General features: G+C 38.5%; 3 protein-coding genes across 6 annotated transcripts; all 3 read right to left on the bottom strand.

Annotated features, from left to right (window-relative positions):
- Window positions 1–89: 89 nt before the first annotated feature.
- On the bottom strand, window positions 90–6,467 carry LOC133740374 (serine/threonine-protein kinase MHK). 4 transcript variants are annotated; one of them, XM_062168323.1, is made up of 18 exons: window positions 6,206–6,467; window positions 5,168–5,507; window positions 4,982–5,060; window positions 4,720–4,788; window positions 4,492–4,581; window positions 4,181–4,319; window positions 3,973–4,075; window positions 3,695–3,747; window positions 3,429–3,495; window positions 3,190–3,301; window positions 3,045–3,110; window positions 2,893–2,961; window positions 2,740–2,797; window positions 2,489–2,614; window positions 1,568–1,602; window positions 1,366–1,411; window positions 928–1,003; window positions 90–473 (listed from the first exon to the last, which is right to left on the bottom strand). In XM_062168323.1, exons 2-18 carry the CDS (start codon window positions 5,173–5,175, stop codon window positions 344–346), a joined length of 1,326 nt encoding a protein of 441 aa, XP_062024307.1. In that variant the 5' UTR covers window positions 5,176–5,507; window positions 6,206–6,467; the 3' UTR covers window positions 90–343. The 4 variants fall into 4 exon arrangements, with proteins under 4 accessions (XP_062024307.1, XP_062024308.1, XP_062024309.1 ...); XM_062168324.1 differs by having other exon boundaries at window positions 5,168–5,434; XM_062168325.1 differs by having other exon boundaries at window positions 5,168–5,344.
- Window positions 6,468–7,808: 1,341 nt separating this feature from the next.
- LOC133738534 (chloroplast envelope quinone oxidoreductase homolog) lies at window positions 7,809–9,994 on the bottom strand. The gene is made up of 4 exons (XM_062166091.1): window positions 9,836–9,994; window positions 9,323–9,464; window positions 8,910–9,001; window positions 7,809–8,641 (listed from the first exon to the last, which is right to left on the bottom strand). The coding sequence occupies exons 1-4, from the start codon at window positions 9,899–9,901 to the stop codon at window positions 7,952–7,954; spliced, it is 990 nt and encodes a 329-aa protein (XP_062022075.1). The 5' UTR covers window positions 9,902–9,994; the 3' UTR covers window positions 7,809–7,951.
- Window positions 9,995–13,378: 3,384 nt separating this feature from the next.
- LOC133739601 (chloroplast envelope quinone oxidoreductase homolog) lies at window positions 13,379–15,537 on the bottom strand. The gene is made up of 4 exons (XM_062167386.1): window positions 15,234–15,537; window positions 14,966–15,107; window positions 14,382–14,473; window positions 13,379–14,294 (listed from the first exon to the last, which is right to left on the bottom strand). The coding sequence occupies exons 1-4, from the start codon at window positions 15,306–15,308 to the stop codon at window positions 13,605–13,607; spliced, it is 999 nt and encodes a 332-aa protein (XP_062023370.1). The 5' UTR covers window positions 15,309–15,537; the 3' UTR covers window positions 13,379–13,604.
- Between the last annotated feature and the right edge of the window lie 4,421 nt (window positions 15,538–19,958).

The raw sequence follows: 19,958 nt of genomic DNA, 5'->3' as shown, positions 1-19,958 counted from the left end.
TACTACATGAACCTTTTGACTGTTTATAATAGTTGGTTCATTGAACATTAAAGCTGCCTGATGAACAAATTTTAAAGGCAAGAAGAGAAGACCGGGTTCAAGAGATCAGTTGGAAAACTTCACGAAATACAATCGTCTCTGATTCTGATTCAAATTTTCAATACTCTCTGGTGTTCCAGTTGTAACTTCCGAAATTCATAACCAGGGAACACCAGGAAAATATATTCTACATGTTCATGGTACAACAACACTTCACCATGCCCAATAAACCTTTGTATTAACAAATGAAATAGATTACAGCCTTCGTTCTTAGGTCATTCCCAAGTTTATCGACTTGATTCGCTCAGTGGCAATGACTTTGCGGGAAGGGAGAAGACATGGCCAATAATGGACCATCTACAATGTTAGACTGCAAAGAAGGCATGGAGAACCCAGGTGATTGTGGAACTCTGACTGATGGATGTTGTATTGAACTGCAGAAAATGAGGTGGAGAAGAGCAGATGTAAGTCATTATTTAATCAGGAATTTTCAACCACAGAAACTATTATACATCAGACTATGTCTCGGTCTATCATCATTTTCTATCTGTTTATATTCCCTTCCCTAGCTAAATAGCACAGGCACACAATTTCTTGGTCTATCATCATTTACTTGTTATAGAGAAGGAAGTGCATCAAAAGATAGCTAAGATATAGAGCGACAGTATCGGATTAACTGCTGCTGAATTGCCTCTATGATATGTTAAATAACCGTTGCACTGAATTAGATTGATTCTGTTGGAAGATCACATGACCCAAAAGAGAGATGTTCTCACCGCAACAAAATTTCCAAAGCAGAAGGGATACAAAAATTGTCTACTGTAACCACATACACCAGTTGTACCATAAGCAAGACAAACTATTGTCTATATAGAGACGTGAACTGACCTGAATGACAAAGAAAACGAAGGCTCAACTGGGGCACATATTCCAGATTGACCAGGAGGCATTAGAGACCAAAAAACTGGAGAGTAGTAACAACGCATCAGTTCAATGACAAAGAAATCCAAGAAAAGGCAAAACTTTCTTCTTCTTATCTCCTATAACTTATTCTTACTGAGCTACATTTATTTGCAGTAAAAATATAAAAAAAAGTTATGATGGCCTACATTATGAATTTTTCTCAGCAGTAGAGTAAGCTACCTACATATCAGAGGCTTAAAAATGGGAAAGAAAAAAAAAAAAAAAAAAACGGTTTTCTTCAGAAACTTCTTTCCAGAGATCATTTTTGCCTCGCAAATGTAGAAGCAACTACTAAGCTATTTTTCCTCCCTAATTAAGGCAGGCCTACTAATCTAGAAGGGATTTGAGAAAAAGGATAATTACCGGACTGTCCTGAATGATCTTCCAAACCAGAGCAAAATAATGTATCCTGCATAATGAAATTAACATAATTCAAATTACAGTCAATTATCTTTCATTTGGTTCTAATGCTCTGAGCATAATATGTCCCAAAAAAGTTAACGGCAAAGAGGCCCATGCAAGTTGTTTCTAGTAGAGAAGTTCCTATGAAAATAGTACGGCTTACCTCTTCCATATTCTGAGACACATCATGAACCACATCTGCATGACAAAATCACAGTCAGATGAATATAGCTCTCTGAAGCAAAATAAAGTGCAAGGGAAACCCGTAACAGAGAATCTATAAAAATGGCAGCAAGTTTGAATTTTTCAATCATGACAATTCTGGAATCAAGGAAGCTTTTGCCCTAAGAAGTGATTAATGGGACTTTAAAAAGCAGTAACAAGACAGATATTGACCAATGAAGTGTGGGCATTATAACATTATATCAGAGTAAAAATAAATATATGTAACAGGGTTCCATAAAAGCAACTCACTCACATATTTCAAGCGGTAATCTGCGGAGAGATGAAAGCCTTTAAAGGCTAAAATTCAGAAACAGTTTCTAGTTGCTATTGAAGGTAGTAATCAATATGGTAATGTTGCTTTAACATTTTCGATAGACAGGTTAAAATATACTTTAATCAGGCAACTACTCGATAACCAGAACTAAAACTTCCAGGAACTAATGAACAAAATTCAGAGTTTACTAAGCAATGCTCCAACATTTCCCAAGAGCTATTGTAACGAGTACTAATGGTCTCATAATTGGTCAGATAGATCCTCAAAATTTGATGAACCTAAATTGATTCTACAAAATTCTGAAGAATAATCACTATCATGGAATCAAGAGAACAAAAATGGAAGCATCTCCGGTTCAATGCAAATAATGATATTGTTGACCAATGAAACAATTAGTACCTAGAGCTTAAAATGAAGCAGGGCCTGCCTGCACATAACTGGATTAAAAAAGAAATGCTAAAACAGAAGCTAGGAACATGGCAAGCACGTAATGGACATATTGCAATTAAACAAAACTCTTGTGCAATGATTTGTTTTAGTTTACCCATAGCCAAACATAAGATACAAATTTACTGGTATACGAACAAGAGTTATAATGAAATCTACCGAAGTCTGGAACACTGGGCTTCACAGCCAACGTCAAGCCAAGAAAGCAGTCCTCAGGTTCAGCACCAAAGTCCGACAGTTTCAACTCAAGTGTTGGCTTTGCCCCTGCGAAAGAATACAGAAGAAAAGTGATGCATTTAAATCCAATAAAAAAAATGAAGAATCTAAATGGACACTACTATACGGGAGGTACACAACAAAGAAAGGAAAAGGAGAACCTCAAGACGCACCTATGTTACTTAGCTTCAGGTCAAGTGGATCACGCAGTGAACGAGGAATCCAAACCACCTATATATATATCGTTTGTTTGTAAGTTGATAAATATACAGGATTGCAGTTAGATAACATACAAGAACAGTTGATAACTTCAAAAGATATATTACATGGAAAAAGGAATGTTGTAATGTTTCATCTGCAGTTGGCCTCTTTGATGGGTCCCATGAGCATAGTTTCTGCATATAGTCAAGAGAGAATACTAAAGCATTGTACAAATCGTCATAGTATTAACAGGTGCAAACTATAAAACAACTCCTACCATAATCAAATCAATAGCCTCTGCGCTTGCATTTGGAATGATATCAGAGAGATTTGCAGGCAAGATCTATTCACAAGAATGACATAATGAGTGAAAGCCAAGTAAATATGAAAACAATAATAAACAGGTCCTCGATAAAGCTTACCTTTTCAAAATTGACAATGCTAAATAATCGAGATATATTTGTCCCTTCAGGGAAGATTGTCAAGTCTGGTGTACCAAGTACACAGCAAATCTTGTACAGCTGATCTATTTCACTGTCCATTGAAGAAACTAGTTTTGTAAGATGTAGTGGGAGGTTCTCCAAGGTTTTCTGTTATTTAAGGAGAAAAATCTAAGCAAAGAATTTGACAATTTGGTCATATGTGGGAGTGGTATAATCACCTTTCACCAGGGAAAATAGGGGACAAAGTGAAAAGTTCAGCTAGGATTGCACCCGCTGCCCACATGTCTGCATATGTTTTGCATTTGTTAATCATCAGTTGAAGAATTACAAACCAAGAGATAGTCAAGCTTGATATAGGAAAACCTCATGCAGCCTAATCATAGAAACACAACACCTCTAATAAGTAATAGCCCAAAAATCCTTTTTAAGAAAAAAAAAATTCAACAAAGGTGCAATTAAGGAGGAAAAGAAAAAACATGACTACCAACTGCAGGAGTATATGATTTGGCCTGCAACAGGACTTCTGGTGCTCGATACCTACGACGCCCACAAACACCGCACAATGGAAAAGAATATTAGTCTGCATAGCCCTACATGTGCAAAAACAAGCAGCAGCATTCACGTGCAGACATGCACCCACAGATGTGCATGGACATGTTCTCAATAAGATAACACTTAAGATGAACACCCTAATCCCCCAACAACCATACACACGGAGAATATGTGGGCGTGTAAACAATAACATGGTGGGATATGACTCACCAGCGTGTGGAAACATATTCAGTATAAGGAGGCATTGATGACACTTCTCTAGCCAATCCAAAATCAGCAACTTTAAGAATATCGTTTGTCACCAGCAAATTCTCTTCAATGAAAAAAAAATTGTCTTAATATTAATTTCCTAAACATACAAAATGATATTTCAGACTATTCAGATGCTTGAAAGCACAACACTGATAACAGTTCTCACCTGGTTTTAGATCTCGGTGAAAATATCCCCTTCTATGCATATGATTAAGCCCATCCAGCAGTTGAGACATAAAGCTCCTAATTTCATCCTCTGAAAAGGGTCTTTGTCGTTCTTTCATTATTTCATACAAATTATAGTTCTGTAAAACGTAAAATTTGGAATCAGACACATATTACCTAATTTATATTAATTTAATAAGCTGGGGTTCATCTAACTTCCAAACTAAGAGCATCATAGAATTTTGTTTGCGATGAAAGTTAAAACTGAAACTCAAATAAATCACAGATCAATGAGACGCAAAAGGTCCTCACCATGTACTCAAAAATGAGGAACACCTCGTTGTTTTCCCTAACCACCTCCTTTAACTTTATAATATTTGGATGATTTAGTTTGCGAAGGACCTGAGAAAAGCATTTTTACTTCTATCAGTAACAACAAAAGAGGGATATATTTATTGCCAACCGACAAAATGTGAAAGCTCACATAAAGAGGCACATGGCAAAACAATATTGAACCATGCAAAATGACCATGAATATACCTTAATCTCTCGCAATCTCCAGTATTCTTCCCAGAAAAAGAACTTTCTCTTCATCTTCTTGACAGCAACCTGAGAAGAGAAGAATAAAGTAAAACGAGGAAGAGTGTTATTTTATGAATGCCTACTCTGCAATACTAAATAACTTATTCCTATGACAATATTAGGATTAACTGATAATCATCATGCAAAATTTAGTACTGACAGGTAAAGCTAAATAGATATTGCTAGAAGTATTAGATTATTTTTGTAAGGAGAAACATACAATCTCATTTGTTCTCCAATCACGAGCCTTATATACACTACCACAAGTGCCATCACCAAGTTCCGCCAAAATTTTATATCTGGAAAAAGAATTTTGAAACAAATATAATCACAAGGATAAAATAAAATAAAAACCTGATCAATTTACTCAAATTTACTCAGCTCAGTGTATTAGAAAGCAACTTGCCTCTCCATTTGTGAGTTTGCAACAGATTATAGTCAACAATCGTTTTAGTGAAACTTAAACATCCTCCAAATTGTGGTGTCTACGCTGTCAACACAGTTCTGGTCATTTGCTTGTAGGCATGGTGTAGTGCAACCGTCAAGCATCAAGCATTTGGCATCATCAAGAATCCAGTGGTCACTGTAGGGGTGATTCACAATCACCAAGAAATTTATCAACATTTTGCAATCCCCGACGTGAAGCTCCAGACACCAAGCATTAAACTTTATGCTGAAATATCAATCCATTTTCTTTACATATGCTTTACTAATAGCCGCAAAAAAAAAAAACTGGGGCTATATCACTGCAGCAGATGATAAAGACAAAAAGATTAATAGAACTCTTAACAAACCCAACTGTGCAGCATAAGAAAAATGATCATGTGTGATGATTAGCTACAGCCTAACTACTGTTTCCTTTACTTTAACGAAACAATACTGTTTGGTCACCACAAATGAAGCAGAGACAAAAGAACACCAAACCCGAAAACCCCAATCAAAATATCAAATGCCTCCCAACATTTTGGTTCCCCAACAAAATATCACACCAACCAAACATTAAATTTGGGTTAGGCTTACAAAACTTTCAATCTTACAATCAACTCTGCAATTCAAGTTTTTGATCCCCTCCCCATCCTAGCTTATTCAAAGATCAAACAATGATAGGCAATAGCAAATCTACAAACATAGCCCCATCTTCTACAACACATGAAAATATATACTAAATTAGAAAAATGTAAATTCCAATACACTAGAAAAGAATCAAACTTTAGATGACTAACATAACCAGTTGAAGCCAAAGACACAAAAAACTACACCCAGAATTCTGTTTTCTTTGCTTTCTTTTTCTATTTTCATCCCCTTTTCTTTTGAACCAAACAGAGCCTAGACTGAGAACCCAACTCCATTTCAATCAGCTATATATAAAAAAATAAAAAATAAAGACAAACTCAAAGCCCTTAAATTGAAAAATTGCACAGAATTGAAAACAAATTGAACTCACAATTGAGAAAACCAAAGAAATAGGTGTGGTGAAGAAACAGATCAACAATGCATTTTCTGGGAGAGACCAGAAATGAAATTGTAGGAAGAGAGAGATACGTATATTGGTTCTAGAGAGAGAGAGATTTAGAAAGAGAGAGAATTTGGATTGCTGGTGAAGCCATGAGCGGAAGAAGGATTCCGCATAAGAAGCGAAGAAGAAGAAGAAGGAGGAGGAGGAAGAAACCAAAGCGAATTAATATAAAATTAATTTTTTGGTTTGTAATGATTTAATCGTTTCGTTATTTTATAATTATTTTAAAAACTAAAAATAGAAATGGAAATATGGGGAGATGTTTGGTTGTGGTGGGGAACACAGGGTGGGTCCCAATGGGCATATTCAATATTTTCGTTCTTTTTCCTCTGTTGCTTTTTTTATTATGAAAATAATTTCATCTTATCTTTAGGCGATAATCCGCTAGTCGAGAATTTTGAGATTGACTTTGGTAGGATGAAGGGTGACTGCCAACTGCCAAACCACAATAACAAATAAGTCTGAGGTTTTTCTTCTTTGAAATTAGCTCAAATGTTGTTGGAATGTGGAAGAATTGAATAAAAACAATAATAGAGTAGAACTGTAGAAGCTACCAGTTTTTTTTTTTTTTCTGAAAGAAACGTAAATTTTTTTTTAATTTTTTTTTGTTACAAAAAGTTTAGGTAAGAGGGAGGCTTCCCTACACTACCAGGGTCAGGGCAAACCTACGACCTCAACCCAACAGGATTTACGAAACTGGCCAGTGTCCCAGCCCAGTCCATTGGTATGGAATTATGCAGGTGATTTTTTAGATTGCCCACCAAATGAGAGATTGTTGGTAGCGGGGATCGAACTTGTGTGGATTTACACCTCAAGTCCGCTCTTGCCAACTGAACTAACTCTCATTAGCAGAAACGTAAAATTTTCAGTAATTATACATGATTAGAGTTAAAATAATATATACACCATGTTGGATTCCAACCCGTAGAACAAAAATTATCATGTTCAGACAAACTAAAACAATGATCCAAATAGTATTGGCCCCATATCGATGTCTAATACTCGAAATATTTCAATTGTGGTAGAAGATATCAATGGGAATCCAAGGTCGGTTTTCGCAAAACTAAGAAAAGAGTTTGCTAGAATCTTCCCGATATGTCATCATGTCCAACCAAGCCCAACGCCCAGAATCTATATTTCTTCAAAAGTAGTATTACAAAAATACATATACTAAAATATTATACCAAACATGAATCTCAAATGATGTGGCAAACTTGCCAAAAGAAAAAAATGATGTGACAGAAGCCATCTCAACACCTTCTTTTTTCTTTGAAAGGAAACACTAAACCCATAGCGTTTAGTGTCTCCTTTCAAAAAAAAAAAAAAAAAAACGGTGGAACTGCTTATGAGAAGTTCGGTTTCTCAACTTTGACTTCAACATTAACTTTTGTATTGATCAGATCCTTCAGTTTATCCACCATCTTATGTTTTATTAGCTATTTTGGTCTCTTAAGAGTTTCAGTATGTGCTTTTGAAGCAAAAGAACATCAGACTGATTCATAGATTTATCACCAAAATACCAAAATCCAGATGGAGAGGAATCTCAAAGCATCATCATTTACAGCAACTCACAGTAGGACCATGCGGCACATCCATATAGCTCATATACACAACCATCCCATTTAACTTCATAAAACGATAAAATTGGGCAATTTCAAGTACAAGATACACCTACTAAGCCTCCACAATTATCTTTCCTGTAGCATGACCATCAATACTCTTAGCCCAAGCATCTTCAGCCTTGGTCAGGGGATACTTGGAGTCGATTACTGTCTTGAGCTTCCCTTCTCTAACCAACTTCAGAAGGTAAACCAGGTTCTCGGCCTTGGGAGCTAGGAGCAGTGGCACTAGTTGCTTCTTGGAAAAGGTAAGCTTTCCTACAGCAAAACTCATCACTGCACTGAGGCCAGGAGTAATATCTATTACCTTACCACTTGCACTTAAATTAGGTTCAAAAGTTGACCAAGGAATGCCTGTAGCACAATGGATCACGGCATCATATTTCCGTCCAGATGGACTCTTCAGAGCAGCTCCTTCTGGAGTCTTGTAGTCGAGAACCTCATCAGCCCCTAGGCTCTTGACGAATTCAATGTTGCGTGCACCACAAGTGGCTGTCACGTGAGTGTTCCCAAGCTTTGCCAATTGAACCGCATAGTGACCTACACCGCCTGAGGCGGCTGTGATCAGAATGTTTGCTTGTTGGCCACTTCCATCAAGCTTGACTCCAGCAGACTGACAGAGTGCCTGGTGAGCTGTGAGACCAGCAACAGGTAATCCTACAGCAGTGGCTGCTGAAACTTCGGGTGGCCTTGCAACAGTCAAGCTCTCCTTTGTCACGGTTAGCTCAGCTAGGCCACCTCCACTCTATGATTTCATTATCCAAGATCAACAGCAGACAAAATGAGTATTCACTAACTGATGCACGACGCACAAACATCTTATCACGTACCTCGTTTGCAAATTCAGCATATAAAGTTTGTGGAATTTAACAAGATAGTAACGAAACTATGATGGCAGTTTTGAGTTCTCACTTTAAATCATCAACACAGGGTCATACTTCTTCAATGGTGAAGACTAAATTCCAACATATTCAATGAAGTGGAAAAGATGAAATATGCCAATAGAAACTTACAAGAGGGTTAACCATGGCTACAACTTTGTCACCGGCTTTGAAATTTTTGACTTCTGGTCCAACCTCTACAACCTCTCCCGCCAGATCAGTGCCTATTCCAACAAGCAACATGTTCAGTGCACCAAACAATTCTTAGAAAACAACTGGTCCAACGGAAACTTCATTCTTAAGGCTCATCTAATAGAAAATGCCCGGCTAGTCGGCTACCCACACACAAGGACACCCCAAAATGAAAAAGAAACGCACTAATTAAAGTTATCAGCATGCATGTTAAGCATTATAGAACATATATTCATCCCATTTGTTCAAGAAAAAGCTAGTTGAAATTTCAGTATGATATTTGGAAGTACCAAAGCATTATATAACATATATCCCCTAAATGAAAGTCTGTCAAGATAACAAAACCAAATTACCAGGTATATGTGGAAACTTGCGAGGCAGCAAAGGCCAAATCATGCCTTTCTGAACTTTCCAATCAAATGGATTTAGACTCGCTGCCTCCAATTTCATCAACACTTCATCTTTATTTGGAGTGGGAACCGGAACTTCAACATGCTGCAACACACACCAAATTGTTTTATACCCCCCAATTGTGAAAAGGCCAAAGAGTAGCCTTCAAATATTCTTCAATGCTCAATGATCTACATTCAATCACAACATAAACAAACTTTCTCGACTTCCAAGTACCATACACAGCCACAGCCTAAGCCACTACACCAACCCCAAAAGAGAGAGAAAGATGGAAAAGGTTAACAAGTTGAGATTTCAATCATCACACACAAAACTTGGAAATGGGATATGCCCATTTTAAAACAAGGTTTTGGGAATTTGTCCTAGAGATTTCTAAACATCAAAGAAGCCAGAAAACGACCAATATATTACAGACACAACCATAGAAAACTGAAGACAATGCGGATTGAACTGACCTTTAAGCCTGAAGGACCTCCACCATAAGCATTGTATTGAAGGGCATGCATGAGCTTTTTTGCCATAGTCAGCTTCACTTGAACCAGAGCTCAGCCGTCACAAGTTGAAAAGCTCGTCTCAGATTTTATGAAGCGTTGCATCGACAACCGGGTAAAGGGTGCACTGTGTACCATCAGACGTGTGAATTGACTAAAGTAGCCCCACCACTATTGTGGAACAAACTTGTACACATAATCTATCTGTCAACCAGATGAGACTACTAAATATCTTCATACTTTTCATTAAAACAAAAAGAAATCTTGATTTTTTTTTTTTTTTTTGAATAGAAATTGATATCATTAGGATCAATAGCCGGCATTCAGCCAATGGCTAGAGTCTAGATGCACTTACAAAAAGATAGCCGGTAAGAAAAACCGGAAACCCTAATCTAAGCGAAACAAACTCATTACAAGTCAATGATAAGCTCGCTATAATTAGCGAACTTATAAACAAAGAAACTCCATGTCTTCTAGGGCAAAATCATTCACTAGCCTCCCATTAGCCAATCACGCAATTGTGGTACCAACAGAAAGCCACTTCCTAGCCAACAAATAGGAGTATCTCCTTATCCATAAGCCGCTTGAAATACACCAATCACATCCAAGATAATTACCAACTTTCGAAGAAGTCATGATCCGAATAGATTGGCCCTTGAAGACCATAGGTAAACCCAAACATGCCCAATTAGGTCAAACTCTTGGGCCGGGCCTGCCCAAGTCACTAAGTAACAAATGAGGGTGGCAAGGCACCCTCCTTGATAGCCCACGAACTAGGCCCAACTAACCCAAGCTCAAAGTCAGACCCAGAACCCCAGGCCCAACTCCAAGACCAGGAATCTGCTCTGAGCAACGCCACCGCCGCTGCAAGTTCTGGCGGCCGTCTTCTCCAGAGAGCCATACCCGACTTTCTGTATCGAAGCAAACTGATCCACCCGCGAGATCCGACCGGCTGGAAACCAGTAGAATCCAAACGCGACCCCGATCTGCCTCCCAAATCGACCTCGGCGATCAACTTTGCTATGAACCGCCGCCGACTTCGTTGCTGCAAACGAAACCCCGATTCACAGCCGGCCACACCAAGGAGGTTCAAGCCTAGCCCCGCCTCCAAAGAACCTACTGCCGCTTCTGCACCAGATCCGATTTGAAAACGCACATACACGAGGACGCCGCCAAAGTCACCAGCCGGAGAAACCGACTCTGATCTTGACGTCGCTGCCACAATACCCGCGATGACGTGACACCTCGCCGCACTAGATCCGTCGGTCTGGCAAGGCCGCAATGGTCGCCGCTGCACTCTTCTCTGCTCAAACCCTAGAGCCATTTGACTCTGAGGTGCTATTTTTTTTAAAAAAAAAGAAATCTTGATTGTTATAAAATAAGCTAACAAAATAAGCTAACTTCCTTTCAAAAAAAAAAAAAAAAAAAAAGCTAACTTTGCCGGAAAGAAAGAAGATGAAGAGATTATTAGAGGGAAAGTTGTGTGTTTTTTCATTCTTAGTTCTTTTTATATAGGGGTGAAGGCTTTTCAAAAAAATATATATATAGGGGTGAAGTTACTTGATGATCACTCACAAGTTAATTTGGTAATTACTCACAAAATAACTTATTCTAGAGCCATTTTATTTGACAATGTAAATTCTGGTTGCAAGAGACTTTCATATCTGGAAAAAAAAAAAAAAAAAAACTCACACTTCCAAATTACATAGTGATCATTCTCAAGTTTCCTAATAATAGATTATAACTAGGGGAAATGATCATTTACCCAATTTCAGCTTAAAAATTGCCCACTTGCACAACGAAGAGTTTAAAAACCCCATTTACCCAAAACACTCTAAGAGATTATTTCCCATTTACCCAATTAATTCTTTTTTAATTCTTTTTATTTATTTTTGGGACTTTTTTGCCCTCTCCTTCTTTCTCACTTATAGAGAGAAGTCATCCTCCACCTTGCTAAGCTCCGGTGACCAGTGGTAGCCGCGGACTCCGGTGACCGGACTCCGGGGACCGGTGACCGGATTCCGGCAACTGGTCGCCGAATCTCGAATCCGGCTACCGGACTGGTGACCGGATTCCGGCGTCTGAATTTATTGCCCCCTAATAATGCCCAGTAACTATATTATTGCCCCCCAGTAATCATATTATTGCCCCCCAATACTCATATTATTGCTTTCCAATAATCATATTATTGCCTCCAATAATCATATTATTGTCGTCCAGTGAATTGTATAAACTCCCAAAACCAAAACTAATACCCTACAGACACAATTGATCAATTTATATGCATATTATTGCCCCCCAGTAATATGAGTATTGTCCCCCAGTAATCATATTATTGTCTCCCAATAAACATATTATTGCCCCCAATGCTCATATTATTACCCTCTAATAATCATATTATTGCCCTCAAGTGAATTTCGTAAACTCTCAAAAACCAAAATGAATACAATATAGACACAATTGATCAATGAAACCAATATGTTTAGTTGTGCATATTTTTTCCTCCCCCATTCTCGGAGCTCTTCCCATCGAATCAGAAACAAAAAAAACCATCGAAATCAGGAAAAAAAAAAAAAAACCATCGAAATCAGGAAAAAAGAAAGAAAAAAAATTCTCCGGCCACCCACGCTCCTCCAGCCCGATTCCGGAATGATTCCGGCCGGATCGCCTTCGTCTTCTCCACGTCATGCACCCCATGCCTTCTTCTTCTTCTTCCTCCTGCTCCTCTTCTCTCTTCACTATCCAATCCGTCACAAAATTAAAAGGAAATGGCTGGGCTCGAAATGGTACTCCTCGTCGGACATGGCTGGGCTCCGATCTTTGAGAGAAAGAAAGAGAAATGGAATTTATCAAAGGATGAGAGACGAGCAGCGTCAGAGGAAGGGATTGCAGCGGTCTGATTCGCTGATGTCCTGAGTTGTAGATCTGAGTCAAGGAGTGGGCAAATCAGTCGTGGGATTCTTCGAGGTAGTTGCAGTCGCAGAGAGCGTGGATGACGCTGCTAAGGTTGAGCGGGTCGGGGCGGTAGCCACAGAGGCGGAGGTGGTAGAGGAGGTGGAGGGCTTGGTCGACATTGCGGTGGCAAGTGCAGAAGAAGAAGAAGATTGAGAGGTGATCGGTGGTGGGAGAAGGAAACGTAGGTGGGAGGGCCGGCGAGATCCAGTTGAGAGAGTGAGTCTGAGAGAGAGAGATGAATGGAATTTATTAAGTAAAACGACGGTAATACTGTCAAACACTGTTGATTTGGGTAAATGAGGTTAAAAAACTCTTGCTGGAGTAAGTGGCAATTTTTAGCCTAAAATCGGGTAAGTGGTCACGGCCCCTTATAACTAATGAGTATCATATGTTGACCGCAAAATAATTATGTGGTTGGTTACATAATTGTAATTACAACACAAAAATTTACAACACAACTACAATAGCGCTCCAACAATTGGGTGTCATTTGGAGGCACCCGTACAACACTACTATGATAACACCCTCTTATTTTTAACAATGAGTATGCCATGATGCAATAGTATTATTTATATAAAAAAAATGGAGGATTAGGCAATATTAGTTTTTCTGTGACGATCAATTTGAGGCATCAAGCACCCACCTACAATCTCAAAATAAAAAAATCGTCACAACTGAAAATCTACCGCTCATCTCTCTGTTTAATTTTTACTAACTAAGAAAATTGATGCAATATTATGAATTTTACAATACCAACATTTTGAAATCTCCTACGTACTTAAGGCTCCACAATGATTTTCCCAGTAGCATGGCCATCGATACTCTTAACCCAAGCATCTTCAGCCTTGCTCAAAGGATGTCTGGAGTCAATCACCGTCTTGAGCTTTCCTTCCTTCACCAACTTAACAAGATAATCCAGGTTCTCAGCCTTGGGATTCACCATCAGCTGCACTAGCTGCTTCTTGGAGAAGGTGAGTTTGTTTACAGCCATAGTGAGCCAGTTACTTAGACTGGGACTAATTTCTATGACCTTCCCATTTGGACTCAAATTCGGCTTAAAAGTAGACCAAGGAATGGCTGTTGCACAGTGGATCACGGCATCGTATTTCCGACCAGACGGGCTACTCAGAGCTGCCCCTTCAGGGGTCTTGTAGTCAAGAACCTCATCAGCCCCCAAGCTCTTGACGAAATCGATGTTACGAGCTCCACAAGTGGCCGTGACATGGGTGTTTCCTAGCTTAGCTAGTTGGACTGCATAGTGCCCCACACCTCCAGAGGCAGCGGTAATCAATATGTTCTTCTGAGGGCCTGTGCCATCCAGCTTGACTCCTGCAGCTTCAGTGAGACACTGGTGAGCTGTGAGACCAGCAACAGGTAACCCGGCAGCTTCGGCTGCTGAAACCTCAGGCGGCCTAGTAGCCGTGAAACACTCTTTAGCAGTTGCATACTCAGCAAATGCACCTCCAGTCTATTAACATATACATAAAGCAAGGCATGGATGAAATCAGCATAAAGCAAATGAACGTTACCAAAAGGAACAAAAATGAGCACTTACAGCAAGTGTTAGAGCTGCGACAACTTCGTCGCCCACTTTGAAATTCTGAACTCCTTGTCCAACCTCGACAACCTCTCCGGCCACATCACAAGCTGTGCCCGATAATGTCATCAGCCAAAGTCAAGAAATTAATCTAGCAGGCTAAGGATCAATGTACAAATGAGAGATTATGTTGAAAACATGATCCTTTCAATATATATTCAATTCTATCATTTCTAGCTATCCAGAAGCAATTTAAATATTCAACTTACTTATCTACCTAACAACTCTTTCATCTATAACTCAACTGTAAATCAGAGCTTGTATCGAAACATATTAATCTTTTCATTATTCGATTCTTCCTAATGTAATCTCTATGGGACACAGAACCAATGCTATGTAAATTTCACACTACCAAACAGTTCCAACAATGCCTTGTTTAAACAAAGTTACTATCAATGCCAACTTTTCAAGTAACGTGGCATCTGCTCAAACGCACACTAACAGAGCATTTAAAATTCATTGTTTTTCAAAGCTAAACAATTGGGGCTCCCATGTTTATGACGAACACATTCACTCAAATTATAAATGAACAACAAAGTTACCAGGTGTATGAGGCAAATTGCGTGGGTAAAAAGGCCGCCCCACGCCTTTCTGCAGTTTCCAATCAATTGGATTTATACTAGCTGCTTCCACTTTCAGCAAAACCTCATCTTTCTTCGGAGTTGGGATCGGAATCTCAACATGCTGCAAGAAGAAACAAACAGTATCATCTTACTCTGCACAACTCCAAAGCCTCTCTTCACAAACTTCAATTCAACCCTCAACTGTGCATTCGAAAGCCAGAAAGAAAAGAAGCAGATAAATAACAACCTTTAAACCAGAAGGTCCTCCACCATAACTATTGTATTGAACCGCATGCATAAGCTTTACCGCCATGGCTTTCATTTGCAGAGAGAGAGGATCGGAGAGTGTAAGTTTGTAGATTTGCAGAACGGCTTTCAAATTTTATAAGCACGGGTGCTTTGGCAAAAGAAAACAAAAGAAAAGTAGTAATGGACTAATGGTATCAAGATTGGTATCTGCTAGCTAGTCATAATAGCATGCGTCTTGACGTACTCCCAAGTATCATTCACAACCACAACCTCAACCTCAACCTCTAACCCTAACCAAGTAATCAGAGAAGAGAAAAGTAGAAAAACCAGCCTTTGAATTTTCCTCGACATTTTTATGATCACACACAAAACGTTGAAAGGTCAAATGCCCATTTTCAAATTATAAGGTGAGGTCAGCTTATGTGAACTGAAGCAAATTAATGCGGGCCGAACAAATCTTTAAGCCTGAAGGTCGCCCACCAGCAGCATTGTATTGAAGAGCATGCATAGACTTTTTCGCCATAGTATGTTCAGTTGAACCAGAGTATTCAGAAGTTGAAAGCTCGTCTCAGAATTTATGAAGCGTTACAAAGCAGGGACATATTTGTAAAAATCGCATTCATAGTGACACATATCTCCGTTTTGAGATTTTCATTTGAGTGTGAATTAAAAACGAACACAAATGATTTAAAGTGCGAATGCAACAATAAAAAGATGCTATAGATGTTTGGGTGTGGATCAAATGCCATAATTGTTCTTACAGTAGGCTATGATCTTATTCTTCGTCTTGAATTGATAGTGTGTTTGACAATATTTTACTTTATCATTAGTATTAGATCGATCAATTAAAGAATGTTCAAATTGTTGCCAGTTTGTTACTTTGCATTTTATATATTTAGCGATGTGTAACAAATTTTCAACCCAGAGAATGCAGAGCTAAGTAAGAAATAACTAGAGAAAGAAAGCATCAAACATACCAACAAAGACCTGTAAGATCACATACGTAGTAAAAATAGCACACATTGTACATAGGAAACAAACAAAGAAAGGAACTAAGAAGGCAAGTCAACTTGACGGGGTATAATACAATTTTAGACACGCAATGGCCTCGCTTTATTACAAATTTTAGAGAAATTCCTTTACTCACGGTTCAAAACTACTATTTTTTAGAACTTTAATTTCATCTCTCAAATACCTTCAACATTGAGGTCAGTTTATTGAAACACATCGATCTTATTCCATATAACTTAGCGCACTCTTAGATAAGAACTTTATATAATCACCATCATAGTGGATCTGAACGACATCGAGTAAGTTTTGAGCAACCGCGTTGATAAGGATTAGCAGGCGTGCGCTCACCGTTGTTGTTTCTAGGAAGACAACCTGGGTGCGATCCACCGGGTCTTTGGCAAGGATCAATAACTCCAGGGTCAAGAAATTTCCTATCACCTGCGACTTCATGGTTCAACGCCACCATGCTAATTATGAGCAGACGAAGGATCATGTTTGATAGCCCCATGATTTTTTGCTATAACGTACACAGTTCTATCGTATTCACTTGATGTTGGTATAAACTATGAGCCATTGGCTAATTATATGAGTTTTGGCTGCGGGTTTAAGTTTAAAGTGTGGTGTTTAGAAACTTTGGGTAGTTTTGTGGTTAATTTGTTGTCTCTTCCTGCTTTATTTGGAAATTTAATTATGACCAGATATTTCTTAGTTTAGCAAAAGCACACAATGGCGTGATATAGTCAAAAGCCAGTAATTAACTAATTATTGTATTGTTATACTTTCAAGTTATGTACACACTTAGAAAAAAACTTGGTTTCCCTGTGTTTGACGGTCCTCGTCTGGCGGCCCCCTCATTCTGGCGTTGGTCTTTGGCCACGCTATGGTGCTGTGGTTGCTGCAAGACGGGTTATGGTTGTTCCCCGGTGGTGTGGAGTTCTCGTAGGAGGGGTTTTTGTTCGTGATGTCTCTCTCGTCAGGGTGGCGGCGGCAGTTCTTCTGATTGGCTTCCTGCTTTGGTTAAGGCTTGGACTGCGGGCATGGCTAGATTTCTCTAGTTGGGCCGCACTGGGTTTTGATCAATGGTGGAGGGGCTCTCAGTGGCTGGATAGGATGTGTTGTGATTTGCCCCGATGGTGTGATAGGGGTGTGTCGGATATGGGCTGTGGTGGATCTTAGGGGAGTGCAATGGTGTTCATGGGAGCCTGATGGTTCCAGCAAGGGTGGAATTATGGAGGCGAGGTTGGATTGGGGGAGGCTCCATACGGTGGTTTGGTTCAGGGTCCATCGTGGTTCAGATCTAATAGAGGGGGTTTGGTCACCGACCTCCCTATTCCGGCTACTGGGGATTATCGAAGGATCAGGGTCGTTTACTCGGCGACGGGACATGGTTCGTGGAGGCGGTTGTTTAATTGGTTTTAATTAGGGTTTTATTTTTGGTTAGTTTAGTGTTAAGAAGTCCCTACTTTTCCGAGATAGGGTTGGGTTCCTACTCCTTTAGGCTAGGATCAGGTCTAGGTGTTATGCCATGTAAATGGTGTCATTCCCGAGGACGAGGACGAGGACGATTTGGTTCAATTCTGGTTTACTTTTGTTGTCGATTCGCTGATGAGTGATCCTTTACACGTGGTCTGGTACTTTTGGCCATGGTGTTGAAGAGGACGTTGTCTTCTTTGCGGTTGACTACGAGGTTTTACTGGAACTTTCAGGTTCATATGATCAAAGTAGCCTTGGAAAGGGGTGTATGGTGGTTAGAGTTTGGGCCCCTTGACCTGATGGTATCTGTAATCGCGGTTTCTTGGGGTTTTGGTTCTTGTCCCCACCTCCCCCCCCCCCCCCCCCATGTATGTTTTCTGGTTGATTGAATGAATGTCTATCTTTCTCTCAAAAAAAAAAGTTATGTACACACTTCTAAAAAATAAAAATAAAAACAATAACAGTTACAGATTGAACATTTATAGAAAGAAATTGTGTACAAATTAAGAGGGAGTAACCGTGAGTTATTACGTGAGGAAGAAACTACAGTTGGGTATTTAAGCGCATGCATAAGCTTTGTTTGCCATAGTAAGCTTCAGTTGAACCAAAGCAGTCAGGAGTTGAAAGCTCGTCTAAGAATTTATGAAGCGTTTGCGCATTAACAATTGAGTAAGGAAAAGCCTCGATTGCAGTTACATCCAGAGAAATCAAAGTTATTGGAAGCAGGAAGTGCACTTAAAGGAAGAGCATTTTTTTCATATGATATCTACAGTAAAGTTTGCTTCACAAAGAATATGCTTGAAAAAAATCGCTAGGCATAATTTTTAATTTGTTACTCTAGGTTTTGTTTCCGTCAATTTGTTATCTTAGGTTTTCAAAATCAGCCAATTTAATTTGCTACCCTTTCATCAAATTTGCTATTTTAGTCTTTCAAAATTGAGAGAGAGAGAGAGGGGGGGGGGGAGGGGGATCAATTAGTTGAGATTAAATAATAATTTCTTTTTCTCAATCCTTCATTTATTGCAAACAAAACCCAATTTAAAATACCAAATCGATCAAGATTATCAATTGAAAAACTAATTTTAAATTTTCATGTAACATAGAGTAAATTAACTTTATTTGGAGGTTAAGAACAAAAAATTCTTGGTTTGTGAATTTTTTACTCCTTAGGTACTCAGGTTGCAGGTCTATGGTGATCAATTAGTTGAGATTAAATAATAATTTCTTTTTCTCAATCCTTCATTTACTGCAGACAAAACCCGATTTAGAATACCAAATCGATCAAGATTATCAATTGAAAAACTAATTTTAAATTTTCATGTAACATAGAGTAAATTAACTTTATTTGGAGGTTAAGAACAAAAAATTCTTGGTTTGTGAATTTTTTACTCCTTAGGTACTCAGGTTGCAGGTCTATCAAAATGAAAAAAAAAATTTCAAATTTGTTTTCTTAATTAATTCACCCTTCAAAATTAACCAATATTTGGACGAAACAATGGATGAATTAAAACAAGTTAATTTCTGCCCACATACCATTTGGTCTAGTGGTATAAGTCTCTATTTTATAAGTGGGAAGTCGTGAGTCGACTCACAATAGACTAGTTGTTGTATATGAGTTGTTTATTTTATTAAAAAATAAATTTCAAGAAAGAATGATAAACTGACTAATTTTGAAAACTTAGAGTAATTAATTGGTTGAAATAAAACTTAAGATAACAAGTTGACTAATTATGAAAACTTATGGTACTAAATTAACAAAAATAAAATTAAGAGTAGCAAATTGGCTACTGAGCTAAAAAAAAAATTTAACTTTAAAAGGAAGAGGTAATGTCCTCCCATGATGCAATATTATGAACTTTGGGAGAGATCTATCAAATTTATGTCACACATAATCTGAGATAAAATGAATGTAAATCCAAACCATATCATTTACAATATTAAAATCATTTCCCAATTCCCAAAGAACAAATAAGGAAAACATTTACAATATTGTTGTTGATTTCTAAATAAATTAATATCAGTCTATTTTTCACATTCCTCAATACACATTGATATCAGTATGAATTAACAACAATAATACAACTGATATCCGTGTGAGATGCAAACATGTCACATCGTATATGTCAATCAAATATTCACACGGATATCTGTGGGAGAGTAGTGTTTGGACCCAAAATGAACATTTTGGCCTGACAAGGCATGTGTTGGAGAAATTGAGCCAATGTCAGTGGCTCAAGCT

The sequence above is a fragment of the Rosa rugosa genome, chromosome 3, assembly GCF_958449725.1.
Source record: "Rosa rugosa chromosome 3, drRosRugo1.1, whole genome shotgun sequence".
NCBI classification, from domain to species: Eukaryota; Viridiplantae; Streptophyta; class Magnoliopsida; order Rosales; family Rosaceae; genus Rosa; species Rosa rugosa.
The sequence above is the reverse complement of the archived record's forward strand: the minus strand, read 5'-3'. Positions and strand labels throughout refer to the sequence as shown.